Source organism: Boleophthalmus pectinirostris, unplaced genomic scaffold, assembly GCF_026225935.1.
Source record: "Boleophthalmus pectinirostris isolate CB_2022bp ecotype Guang Dong unplaced genomic scaffold, ASM2622593v1 HiC_scaffold_7, whole genome shotgun sequence".
Classification (NCBI taxonomy): Eukaryota; Metazoa; Chordata; class Actinopteri; order Gobiiformes; family Gobiidae; genus Boleophthalmus; species Boleophthalmus pectinirostris.
This window is the reverse complement of record NW_026571473.1, coordinates 22,317,565-22,331,520: the sequence shown is the minus strand read 5'-3', so window position 1 is coordinate 22,331,520 and position 13,956 is coordinate 22,317,565. Positions and strand designations below refer to the sequence as shown.

Sequence of the window (13,956 nt, the reverse complement as noted above, 5' to 3'; positions counted from 1 at the left end):
TCTTGCAAAACAGTATAATTCTCTAGTATAACCGCGAGTATAGGCATTCCAAGCAAACCTCAAACTCACTATGTTATGCATGAGTTCTCAGACAGCCGGACCCACTTGAAAAGGAGAAAGTGTTGTTTTAGGTGTCTGCAACATCAGTGGGTGAACTCTGGCTAAGACACAGAGGTACAAAAACATGCCATGGTTGGCTTATTTTGTTATTAACTACACAGTTAGAAGTGAAGATATTATAATGAATCCTTTGAGCATGTTAACTTGTGGAATGTAAGCAAAATTGTACATAGTACTGAAATATAAGTAAGTGCTAGGGTCACTTGAGTTGGAAAATATGTTTAATATTTACGTACATTCAAAACAATAGCTTATGAAACTGCACATTGTAAATTGGAATTAAGGCATTTTACCACTTTATTTCAGAACTGACACCTTCTAGTATATGGAAGTAGGTGAAGGGACAGTCCGGAATTTTGGATGTAGGATCTCATTTTCTAGTGAGCCAGAGAGTTGGAGACGTGTGGAGTCACTTTTTAAAATATTTTATCCAGTCCTTGTACTTGCAGAGGTCGCTGGTGCTAGGCTAGTGCATGTCAATGGCCATAGTTAGCCTGCCACTAAAAACAGTCTTACCCACACAAAACAAATCTATTATTATGTCAGACTGTCGATGTGAATGTCTGTGTTGATAGAATAATGTTTGAAATAAAACTAACATCGCATCACATGAATCGTTGCATGTTGAGGGACTATTTTCTCAGCAGCAGCGGAATTTTACTTTGCCGGTAAGACAGGTGCTCGGTGATATCAGTCCACCGCTGCCAAGCTTTCTATCAGGAGGTACAACCACGGATCTAAATTCTTCAAATGCAAAGTTGGTTTTACTTCTAAAATTATTCTGTCGACACAGACATTCACATTGACAGTCTAGCGTTATAACAGATTTGCTTCGGGTGTTTTGTGGAGTGGGTAAGACTGTTTTTTGTGGCAGGACAACTATGGCCATTGACATGTGCTTGCCTAGCACCAGCGACTTCTACAAATACAAGGACTAGATGGAATATTTTTAAAAAGTATCTCTGCACATCTCTAACGCTAATTAGGAAATGAAGGTCCAATGTCCAAAGGTTCAGACTGTCCCTTTAAATTATGTATAAATGTATGTTTGTTTCTATGTTACTGCTGCCAAACTTTGATTTTCCTTCAGGATCAATAAAGTATTAGTCTATCTCTCTATCTATTTATCCAAAATATATACTTTCATATACAAATGGATATGTCAAGACGCTTAATGTATGCAATTAATTGACTTACCCCAGTTTTGTTATTTTGGTGGAAATTCAGTCTTGCATTGTTAAGTGAGCTCTGCAGCAGCATTAGATAACTGCTTAACTATAAAAGCTCTAGTCAGAGTCACCTTTTATGCCCCATGCAAACAGTCTGCTGTCAGTATTTGGTGGTTGGCACTAATAGACACCTGCAATAACACGTCCCACAGACCCATGCCACTGTCTGGGAACCACCAGGAGGTTAGACGTGGGTGAGCCTATTCACAAAACACAACCTAAGCCGCTCAAATCAACGCATTTATTTTCTTTTTACAGTTAAACCTGGCTGTGCTGTTTCAAACTCCACGTGACTGGAATTTGGACAAAGTTGGAGATCATGTTTTCTCTCATGCCAATCTCTCCCTCTTTTTCCCTCCTCACTTCTCTCAGCAGTGGCCTACTTGTGGAGTTGGGGATTCACATGCAAATGAGCAGACGTAAAAGGAGGTCACGGGCCTAAGACATGGGAAACCCTCATAAACAAACACATGCTAACTAGTGCTAAAGCTAAAGTGATGGGAAAGTGAGGAGTTTACCCAATGAATACCTGAGATTTTAGAGAGCGTGAACCAGAATCTCCATTGAGACGAGTGAAAGGGAGTTACGTGAGGACTTCGGGGGTCAAATTCAGCCATCGAAAAAATCTATTTTGATTTATGCATATACAGCATTGTGCAATAGGCAAAATAAGGCAAGACCTTCTTATTAAGACACATATTACTACGGATGTAACGTTTTCCAAATCTATCAGTACGATATTATCACGATATGCTTCTCACTGTATGATATTTATTGCGATATTTTGGAGAGGTTAATATAATTGTAGATAGGACACTTTTTTTCCCCTTTAAAATATCTTGACAAGATTTTGGTGTGAATTATCTCCATCATAATCCCAAGAATTCAAGTCAAAAACATTTTTCTTCATGTTGTCTGCACTGAAATGAATCAAGGGATATGTAGTTCCCTATGTTTACAAGCTGTTGCTACTATAAAACCATGCATGTAATTCGATATATATTGTGACAGTCCCTAATATTACTGTGAGACTTCTAACGATACGATATCACAATATTTTGGTTATTGTTACATCCCTACATATTACGCTATTTTCTGATCTATGTTATAATGTTGTTTCTCATCAATAACATATCTGGAGTTCTCATTTGTTTCATTCACATAAACACTCTCAAACCCTGAAGATTTGGGCTGTGTTCTTCTCTCAGCCTGAAAACACTCCACCTTGTGATGTCATGTTTTAATACAAAGAGTTCTCCACTATGTTTTTAAACTCCATAAACTTTTACTAGAATTAATTTGGATAATATTAGAAAAAGGTATTTTCAATCTCTTCTGAAATAAAGGTAAAACGTAGATGTTAAGGTGAAAACTAGCACTACATGACATCACAGGGTGGACCAGAGCATTTTGAGCTTTGGAGAAATAGATAGAGTGATAATAAAGGATTACTCAAACATGTGTGGATGAAACTCCAACTTCATGTATGTTTGGGATGAGAAAACAACATTCTAACATGGCTTAAAGCTCACAAGAGTCAATTTTGCGTAATATAGGACCATTAATCCAGTGTTATTGAATGGTTAAAACATGATGCAAAAACTGAAGACCTTCTAGGTTAGCGGTAAATGAGTTTTCTATTGAACACCAAAGCCTCTGTCTCTCACTCATAAGGAATCTACTCAAACTAATATCTTTACTGCCCATGTGATCTTCATCCTCAAACGTAGACTTAAGAAATATGACCTCCTTCATTATTGTTGGATAAAGCCAGGGTGACCTTCAGAGGGCCCGCTGACCCAGACTGATAGAGGGAGACAAGGGGGGGAGTGGCACAGTAGAAAGATAAAAAAAACATAAAAGAAGGATGAAGAAAGAGGTAGGACGGCCCATCGGTACACCTCCGGGTGCACCACTAAATTAAAAAACAACTATTTAACAAGAGCTGTCGTCAGGTCAGGGAGAGTGGAGACTGCCATGGTTTTTAAAGTGAGAGAAGAAAAGAACATTTTAGCGCAGTGGTGTTAACTGATATTGTTGGAAAAGTGTAGCTCATTACCAGTATTGTGCTTGCGATTTGTTTGACAGTAAAAACTACAATTGCAAACGTGCAATTTTGAGGTATATCTGCTTGCTCAATTTAGCTTTATATGAGCTTTGTATGTTTTGGAAAGATTTAATTAGTGTCCACACAGTGTACTTATGTTTACTGAAGGCTCTGAGCTGCACAGGGACATATATACAAGGCCAAAGTGCTCTGTGTAAGGGAGATTATCCAGGCGGGTCCATTTGATTGGCTTTCGGGTTAAATTTGGTATAGTGAGTGAACATTTAGATTAACAGGCCAAGCCAAGCCTGATTGGACATTTTTATGCAATGGGAAAACTACCTTGTAAACAATCTAAGGCTTATGCTTATTTTTATACATGCAAGTTAATTCTAAAAGTGTTCCTAATCCAAACTCATATTTTTAAAGCCCAAACTGGAAAGCATTATAACAAGACACAATAACTTTCTGGCCAAATAACGACATGAAAATTTCACTGTGCGATATTATCACAATATTAATTTCACAACATGATATTTATTATGATATTATAGAGATGCTTACAAAATGTTAAAAAATCAACTTTTTCCTTTTAAAAAAGCTTTTGGTGCTATATTTCGTACATATACACTCACTCATGCCAAAGAATTAAGAAAAGTTAACTTCATATTGCAATGAAATGAAACAAAAGATAGTATGTAGTTCCCTTTTTTAGCTATTACTGCACCATAACAATGAATTTAAGCAAAGAATCTTATATATAGCCTAACCCTAACCCTCTATAGTATCGTGAGACTTTTGACTTTATGATATCATGGTATTTTGCTTATTGTTAAAACCCTACAGACCAATATGGCTCCCCATAAATTCTTTCATTTTTATAAAGAGAAAGAAAAGGCTTTAGAAAGTGCGCTTACATTGTATTGTCACTGAACTATAAGGGATTTACAGTTCATTGTGTTATGTTGTATTCATATTTCACCCAGGCGGTTAGTTTTCATTTGAGGTTGCACTGTTGCCTTTTTCTTATCCAACAATCAGATTTAAGTCCCTCGAGACTGCATTGTATTATCTTCTTTCTTAAGAGCATTTGTGCCTTCCAAAACAGGAAACAATGGCTATTCTTATTGGAGCTCGAAAGGTTAATAATACCCTCTGCCCCACCTGTACTTTCCCTTGAGACTACAACATCAAACCTTTGGCCAGAGCTGTGACTTTGAGCCTGGAGATCTTCTATTGACATTTTAATGAGTTTTCATGGTTTTCAACTGCAGAATTAGACTGATATTGTCATTATGGAGAGCGTCCGGGACTGTCAGGACCTCAGTGTGAGAGGTGAATAGGAGGCGGGGCTGGGCAGAGGAAGACGTATTGTCTTGTTTCTAATAGAGGATTTCCTTGTCCTGTCTTTCAAACATATCATGTGACCTGTCCCAAGAAGCAGAAGGGGACAATTCAGAGGAAGGTTAGACAGGGGTCCCAACCAGTCATTCAATAAAGACGTATGTTTAGCATACTAGAGTGTCTTTGTGCTCTGAAAGATGATTCCCATGTTTTGGCCAGGGTATGTCTTAAAGGCATTAGGAAACAACACATGACAAGATTTCACTATTTACTAAGTGAGGTGCACAAGTTACATTTGTTGTCTGTGAACTTTGGTCTAGCTTTCCATTTGCTAGGATAGTATAATAAGCACAACTTCACACACAAACTGTTTATATTGGGCTTGGCACTTCATTTAATTTTAATCAGATCAAGATGCAATAATTTCAGTCAAATAAATTGTGCTTGGAGTTCTTCCAGTTTATCTGTCAGTAAAAGTGGTAGCAGGTGCAGAGTTCACAGTTTGAAGTGACACTGGCCTCAACTCTGACTTGTTTATCTTCATAAAATCAATATCGAAAGCTGTTTTGTTGTTTTTGTAAAGAAAAAATAAAAAGACTGATCAATACAAGGGGAAAAAACAAATCATCCAATCCTGCTTTATTTGATCTCACATTTAACGACAGATTTGGCTCCAGCGCATATCGTGAGACTTGTGCTTTTTATGTGCCACTGACAGAAGGATCGTTTACACTTGTGTTCTATGTGTCCCTGTCTCTGTCTCTGGAGAGAAGTGTTGACATACATATCATACAGGTCCCCACCCTGCAGCACATCCTATTTGTCCACTGTCAAATGACACCTTGCTGGTTATACTGCTGTATGTCTATGTGAGTATTCTGGTACGCTCCATAATTAGCCTCTTATTGGCCTTGCTTGAACGCTACTTCTCCAAAAGGCTGTAATCTTACGTGGAAGTGTTAGCGAGACCTTAGCCTAGCGTGTTTTGTTTTGTTGTAATCAGATAAGTTAACGGGATCAAAAAGAATGCGTGCCTCGGTGCCCAATCCTTCAGTTCATTGTTGAGCCAAAATGTCACTGCCACTCTTGAAGCTACTGTCTGTACAGATAGCAGGCTTAAGTACATGTTTAAAGTTATATTATACACTGTAGAGTCATAATGAACTATAATAACAGTAACTTATCCAAATTGGCTTGTAATTTCCTCTTCTTGTTTCAACATTTAGCCAGGCCACACACTCGGAGCAGCACTCTGGTGTTTTAAATACGGGGCTGGCCCGTGGATGCCTGGATCTTATGGAATTTGTCACACTTCCAGCTCCACATAGGTGCCCACACACTTCACTTTATCTTTAGTGCGCCCAAATCCAACCTGTAAGTATGTGTGGCCTTCTAGACATGTAGGAGCAGAGGTTAGATGAGGTGCTCTGCCTGACCCCGGATGTGCTCAGAGGGTCAAAGGTCAAAGGGCAGGCATGTGACAGGATTGTACTGTACCATCAACTGCTCTCTAGGACTGTCTTTGTGTGTGCAGTGCTCAGTGGGCTTTTGTTCTCCATTTGGGACCAATATAAACATGATTTTGGTACAATGGATCAGTTACAAAAACACAAAAGTACAAGGTAAAGACAAATTGACTTGGGATCATGCTTGACACTGCATCAACACTGTTACACTGAATAACTGATTCCATCTTCGGCAAAGCCTCCATCATTTAAAGCTGTTGAACACAATGGGGCTTCTAAAATACAAGATTCAATTTAAAACAACAGGAAGACATAGTCTTGTTACAGATGTGGGTCTTTTGTTTGTCCTGTGTTAATGTGTGCCTCACATGTACTCATTATGTCTTTCCCTTCCTCTGTGTCTCTCCCTCTCTCTCTGTCTCTGTCTCTCTCTCAGGCAGACACAGGAGCGGCTGAGCTCAGCACTGTCCACTCTGAACTCTGTCCCTCTGTGTCGGAGCTGAAAACTGTGGGGCCGCAGATGAAGCATCTGCTTAGTCAGTACAAACCAGTGCTTTAACTCAGGCACCTGTGGATACTGTGTGCTCCTTTAACAGCAACCACATGAGCAGCCCCAGGACCAGAACACTGGAGACTCAGATACACTGTGGTCAGGAGGAGCGAAACAGGCCTTAGTGTAGAGTCATGAGGGTATTTATAATATCTGAAATGATCACTTGTCATAGACACATTCCTGATGCTGGTGCGCTCTGCCAGCTGTAATGGGAGGATGCACAGCTGTTCTAGGGGCGGTAATCCGAGCAGTGCCCAGGGGCGACCTCAGGTCTTGGGCTCTGGGATGGGTGGCTGACTGGGTGTTCCTTTGCTGTGTCCTTAATGGCATTATTGCCTCCTGGGACAAAGGGGTGCTGTGGATGAGAGCTTGTATAGTCTTTGAAACTTGACACCTGTGTCTGGATAATACTCAACATTCCTCACTTTCCTCCATCACTTTCCTCATCTTAAGCTCTGTGTCATTTTCAGAAAACTGCAGCAGTGTGAAAGTTCAGCCTGGTCCCCTCCTGAGGTGCACATTTATGACAGCTTCTTCTGTATGTGAATACAAACAAGACAAGATGAAGCTCGGTGGCTACAGTGCAGATAAGACCTTCTCAGTAAAGATGCTCAGCTAATTACTGCACAGCACAGAAAAGAATCAGAGACAACACTACAACCTGCAATCTAGTCAAGCGACAGCTCACAGCTCTGTAAAAATGGAGCAGCCCCATAAAGCAGTGATAGACCAGTGATAGACCAGTGAAGAGGGGCACTCTCCCAGCACCTCATACTAACCTTCTGTCTGCTGCGGCCTTATTGGAGCTCGTTAGTGAAACAAAGTGCTCTGAAATGCATCAAAAGGCCTATTGTTCAGAGTAAAACAGAAAAATGAGCCTGGCCCCTCCCCCTCTGTGTATGCAGGCAGCATCCACACACAGAGGCCTGCTGCCAGCGAACAATGAGTGAGAGAAAGTGACAGACAGAGAGGGCAGTGAACCGCAGGAGGAGGCCCAGGATGGGACACTGTACTGGGCACCGTCATGGAGCCTGCATGCTGGGGTTGGAGGAGAGCAGCCCTTCTCAATCTGTGTCCCAGCTCAGAATTACATATGCCAGTTGACAGCTTTTTCCAGCATTATTCAGTCCTAAATGTTTGTGTTTAAACAAAGAGATTAGTAAAATATAATATAATCTGATAGTTTAGAGCCACAAAAGTGCATGGTTGTAAACTCGAGACGTGCCCAGTGATTGCAGTTTGTGTAAATAGTACTGAAAAACATATGATTATATAGACACAGGCTTAGCTGCACTGTGATCAAAGCATAAACTCATAAGTCACCTCTGATCTAATGTCAAGGCTTTGTTTCTTTATGTCATTTATTTATTTCAGAATGGAGACAGTGAAACAAGAGGTGCCCAGATCGATGTGTCTGGTTTGGGACAGTCACTCCAGTTTGTGCCTGGAGCTGTTCCGCACAAACCACAGGGGACATAGACAGAAACCAGCTGTATCACACATGCTCCGCACAAACACACATATACACAGGCCAGTGGGGCAAGAGAAGCCATAATGACAGTTTTGGGCTCTCTGTCTCTCCCAAACCTCACGGGACGCGTGCTCACCCACACGCCACTAATCTACACACTCACCCTCAAGGCTTCATCATTTGGCTCCAACATAGAGGTTGACAAGAATGATTATCTTTTTATTTTTCTGGTTTCTCCCATTAATAATAATTGGTGTATATTTTTTGCAATATTTCAGAAATGTGCCAAATTGTGCTGGTAAATGTCTTGGTTGAGATTCAAGTATTGCATAAAAAGTAAATGGGCTGTAAAATTTCACTAAGTACTGAAAATATTGTTGATTTTTAGATTTTAGAATGATGTCATACTGCCAGACAGGAGACAGTTTTTCCTATTGATGACACTGATAAATTCAGAAATGTTTAAAGCAAAATTGACTCCTGTGAGCTTTTAGTCATGTTATAATGTTGTTACCTCCTCAAAAACATACCTGGAGTTTTGTTTCATTCACACATGTTTGAGTATTCCTGTAATATTAGTCAGTGTACATCTCCAAAGCTCAAAATGCTGTTCTACCTTATGATGTCATGAAGCAGTGAAACAGTAGTTTTCAAGTTAACAGCTCCTTTTACCTTTTGTTTAGTAGAAATTGGAAATTCCAGGGCTGAAATCATCCAAATGATTCTAGTGAATATGTATGGAGTTTAAAAACACAGTGGAGCATTTTCTGCATTACCGCATGACATCACAAGGTGGAACAGAGTGCTTTCTGTCTGAGACAAGAACCCAGCCTAAATATGCATTATGAGTTTGTGTGTTAAGCATGTGTGTGTGTATGTGTTTGATGAGGAAACAACATTATAGCATACATCAGAAAATAGTGTAACTTCATTTCTTTTTGTGACTAGACCCAAGAACTGACTGCATTAAAAACTATATATTATCTTGTAAACAACTCCAGCTCTAACATAACATATCAAGACACTCCCCCACTATATGTATACATGTGTCTCCCAATTAGATTAACTGCATTATTCACAGTCTGGGCCATAGCCTAGAGACAGGGCTGCTGTTGTCTGCTGCATCTGCTGATCTCTATCTCTCCTCATAAAACAATGATGTGATTCTGCTGTGGGACACTCCTAACCTTTGGAGGGGCACGGGCCTCGCCTCATCCTGTAGACAGACTATAAACACACACACCTCTACCGGGCATCCACAGATAACAAGCCTAATCACAATTTAACTGCAGCTTCATAGTGGGAGGTTGTCAGGACTGATTCTTTACAATGACATTAAACACACTTTTGAAACACATTTTAGAGTCAGATTTATTTTTTGAGTTTATTCAGAAGAGTATTTGCTAAATTGCAGGTTATGCTATATTGTGTTTATACAGTTTCTCCCTAAGCCCTTGATTATTGTTGTTGGCTAGACACTTAAGTCCAGTAAATGCTTATCTTGAATTTTTCCAAAATACAGGCTCAGTGCTCTCCAGAAGTGGGATTATGAAAAAATGTATCATACTGTGAATGTTGTTTTGAAGATACGCTAAATTTGCACTTTTGTGTGACACTTAAACCTCACAAATACATTTAAATACAGGTTTTAGCACATTTCTCTTGGATTCACATAATATAATATCATCTGAATACTGTTATTAGAAGGCGGTAGTTGAAAAAGTTACATTAAACACTGCATTATAATCCATGAGAGAAGAAGACTGGTAATTATCATACATCAAATAGTGAAATTCAAGTTAATTGAAGAAATCCAATTCAACCTGGTGCGAAATGTTATGCTCAGAGTATTTTTATTTCATCTTATTTCAGCCTCACTGCAAACTGTCTTTCAGAATAGATCCATTACTGCAATACAGGCTCAAATGTACCAGCTCTACTCCAGCTCAAGTGGACTAAGGCAGTCGATGGTGAGAGAGAGACAGAGAGAGAGAGGGGCATAAAAAATAGCCAGGATTTGATTTCAGGGACACACCCATCTCCGTCCAGCACTACCTTTCCGTTATCCTCCCTTTCCTGAGCTCCACTCTACACACACAGTGCCCCCCGGTTCACTCGCCCTCAAAATTACACCAGATGTCACGTCAAAGTCCACAGTCCCACAGCCAGATGAAGAATGTGAGAAATTCTGGAAAATATTTAGAGTACTGAGGTAAAGGTTATAGCGCTCAAGCCTTAATGAATGACTGTGTGACTGGCTAATGTAATACTATAGCTGCTAATGGCTAAGACTATGGCAGAGTTAATGCTCTGAACTGCTTTGTGCTGATTCGCTTAGGTCAAGAGGTGATAAGAGGTTGCAGATTAAGAGGTTGTGACAAAGTATATTCTGGTAAACATAATTATACTGAGCTGATGTAGAAATATGAAAGAAATTGGAAATCAATTTACGGCTAAGATGCAAACTTCTAATAATACAAGATTAAAACTTTGAGCAATCCACTAATAGATTTAATTTATTTCTTTCAAACATAAGAGACCGCTTGATCTCACACTGTTTTGGTGTCAAAGTAACTTAGCAGCGGTGTCAATAATAAAAAAACAAAGAATGCTATGCCCTATTCTGGAGAGTGGATTGTATTTATAGTGTGTAGGGCTTGCGTGTGCTTCTTATAGACTTGCTAAATCAAGTCAGCTGAACATTGCCAAAGTGAAATCAGCTCACGATGCTCACCGCTCAGCTGCCAATGTCAAGTCACTCCACAACTGCACCATTGTGTTTCAGCATGTCTTTATAATGTAACGCTATTTATTATGTTTTTCTTTACTTGGAACACTGTATTATGAATCTATAATCTACAACATGTGAACATAAGATAAAAGATGCACCTTATTTTAGGCTATTTTCACATCATTCTTGGTAACATGCAGTTCAATGGCTGCAATTGGCTCTAAATCACCCAAGATGTCTTTTATGCAAACACTTCCATTACGGGTCAAGGCCTGAGGCAAAGTGACCGTAAAGCAGCACCCTTCTATAAGCTGTCAATGTGTCTGACACCAGCTGGCAGATAGGACCAACTTAGCAATAATAGGATTTTTATGCATTAATTTTACGATGCATCTTGTGTGTATCCCTTATTCTTCAATCGGGTCCCCTGATAACCCCAGCTTTTTATACTAGCCTTTCTCCCTTCTCTGCCACCTCCACCCTCTCTCAAGACCCCCATATGTACTGCTGAAGTGGGGCGACGCTAGCAGACAACCACGCATTTAGCATGACAAAGAACAATCTGTGTGAACACAGCGTTGGTGTGTGTTTTGGAGCATGCAAACTGTATGTGTCCCCAAAGAGCCCGACACCGAATGGAGCTGCAGGAAGTTAAAATCACATCTGCATTTATACAAGACCAGATGAAAAGCAGTGTCCCTAGTTGAGGTTCTTTAATTGACAAAGCAATATAAAAGCCCACTGGAAAACTTTGAGGTTGTGCAAGAAAATGTGCATTTAATCTACTCCATTTGTAACATCCGGGCCAATAAAAGCTAGCTCCTGTGTGGTAATGCTGTGTTTTATTAGCAATGTTAAACACTAGAAGAAGTGCAATGGAGCTAAAGTGCACAACAATACAACAAGCTACACAAATGTTACTTTTCTTTAACCGATGAGTACAAATGTTGACTCTTGCAGTACTACAATACTTCTACTAAGAACTGCTATTACTTGTACACTAAATTAGACCCTACTTCAGCAATATCTCAACTACAATAGATGCCACTTTCAACTTCTAGTACACACACAGATCTGGGCACAGAACACTGAAAATGCCCTTTCCTCTTTGGGCATTATGAAAATGGTCAAAAGTAGAGGTTAAATCAGTCCCTTTCAATTGTACTTAACATAAACAAAAGTATCTAGTTGCACTCTCTATCCACGCTGATGCTCAATAATTTCGTCATTATGGTATTCCACCTGCTCCTGTAAAGCCCGGTCAGCCGAGGGTCCCTGCTGGCTATTGGAGCGGCATTCCCTTCTACAACACATGCTTAAGCAATTATTCCACACATTCCCCTGGACGGAGCAGCATATAGAGATACAGAGGTAGGAGGAAAGAAGGGGGAGAGAGAAAGAGCCATTTCAAGTGGAGGGATCAGGGGCAGCTGGCCAGGGATTTGCAAAGTTCTGGAGGTGAATGTGTAGAAGTTAAATGCAACCCGCCTAATCCTTTTCCAAATTGCAGAACAGGATTTAGAAAGGGAAAAAGGGGTGGGGGTAAGGGTCCCAACTCAAAAAGAGGGGTACAGTGACAAGAGCCAAAAACAAACGCTCAATACGCACTGGACGCTCATGGAATAACAAGTGACAACGGCAAGTTTTGGAGCGGTACATAGCTGAAATGGCACGTCTCAACTTTAGGGTCAAATGAACAAGGATATGGGGCAAATAAAGGGTGATTGGTTATTTAAAGATTTAAAGGTTTCAAATTCTTAAAACATTCATGCCCGAGGCGCCTTGGCAGCAAAAGCATCAACACTCAAATCCCAATGGAATCCAGTGAACTTTGAAATGGACACTATATTATGTAATAACATAAAGGTAAAAACAAAACAAAAACAAAAAATGCAGTAAGTTAAATATAATAATATCCTTAATGAACAGTGAATAGCCTATTACACTTACAATGCACCTATGACAGATGACATGAACATCCTCAGCACGCTTGTATCAAGTTAAGGTGTATGTGTAGACTATTATCAAATGTATGCCATTGTTCTTTAGTAAAGCAGTTGGCAATATGAACATTTGTGCTGTGCGATAAGGGGATGCTGGAGATATGGTTTTGTACGCTCCTTGTAGATAAGACTTTATTCTTTTAAATCGATAAGTCTTTTATGGTTAACTCAAAGAAAGCGCGGGTCTCTATAACGCATTTACTGTTTGGCCTTTCATTCTTATGTAAATCCTTTCTGCCTGGCGACATGCGTGTTTTGTATACAGAGCACATCAGCTGATAAAAGGTCACAATGAAATGTTAAACTCAAAAACTCCAGCGCTTGTGTGAACTTACCCAGCAGCAGGCAGAAGATGTCGAGAGCTATGAGCATTTTCTTCTTGCTGTTGTCAACACCATTGTTGTTGTTTAACGTAGAGGTTCCTCCGTTCCTTGTCTCTTGAGCCATGGCTTTCTCGTACTTTTGCATTTGAAAGTGTCCCTGTTCTGTCTCAAAATACCGCACCACGCGGTTGACGGCTGAGTTCTTTGCCAAAGTTTAAGTCCGTAAAACAAGTGTCACAAAAGCAGATCTGGTAAACCAACAGATGCGTCTTTTTCTCTCGTATCGTATCTTTTTCAGTACTGACAACAATTTAGCAAGTCAAAACAAAACGCGCGTGACCAGCTCAAAGAGTGAAGTTGCCTGTGAACAAGATGAATGGAAAGCCCGCTCCCCTTTCTTCGTTGTTGGTTCAAAGACTCTGAGAGAGTGCGAATTGCTGCGCGCATCGACAGACGCTCTTGTTTTATCAATCCTCCTTCGCCTCCTCCCCCTGCTCTCTTCAAGTTCCCCAGTGGCTCCAGGCTCAGCCCTCTTCCCTCTGCTAGCGGTGGGTAGCCTCTTCCATCCCACATGGAAAACTTTCTCACACTGTAGAGCCGCGCGGCAAGCGTGGACTGGAGCCGCGCGTAAATAGTGCCCCTAGCGGTGCGTTTTAGTCGTGCAAAAAA

General features: G+C 40.3%; 1 protein-coding gene across 2 annotated transcripts in view; it reads right to left on the bottom strand.

The window, feature by feature from the left end:
• The window catches only part of plpp3 (phospholipid phosphatase 3), a 33,687-nt gene extending 19,802 nt beyond the window's left edge, over window positions 1-13,885 (bottom strand). The window contains exon 1 of one of the 2 annotated variants that reach the window (XM_020918990.2): window positions 13,300-13,885. In XM_020918990.2, the coding sequence (XP_020774649.1) occupies window positions 13,300-13,432 (133 nt within the window). In that variant the 5' untranslated portion in view covers window positions 13,433-13,885. The remainder of the gene's footprint in view (window positions 1-13,299) is intronic. The other variant, XM_020918989.2, reaches the window with a different exon arrangement.
• Window positions 13,886-13,956: the final 71 nt, after the last annotated feature.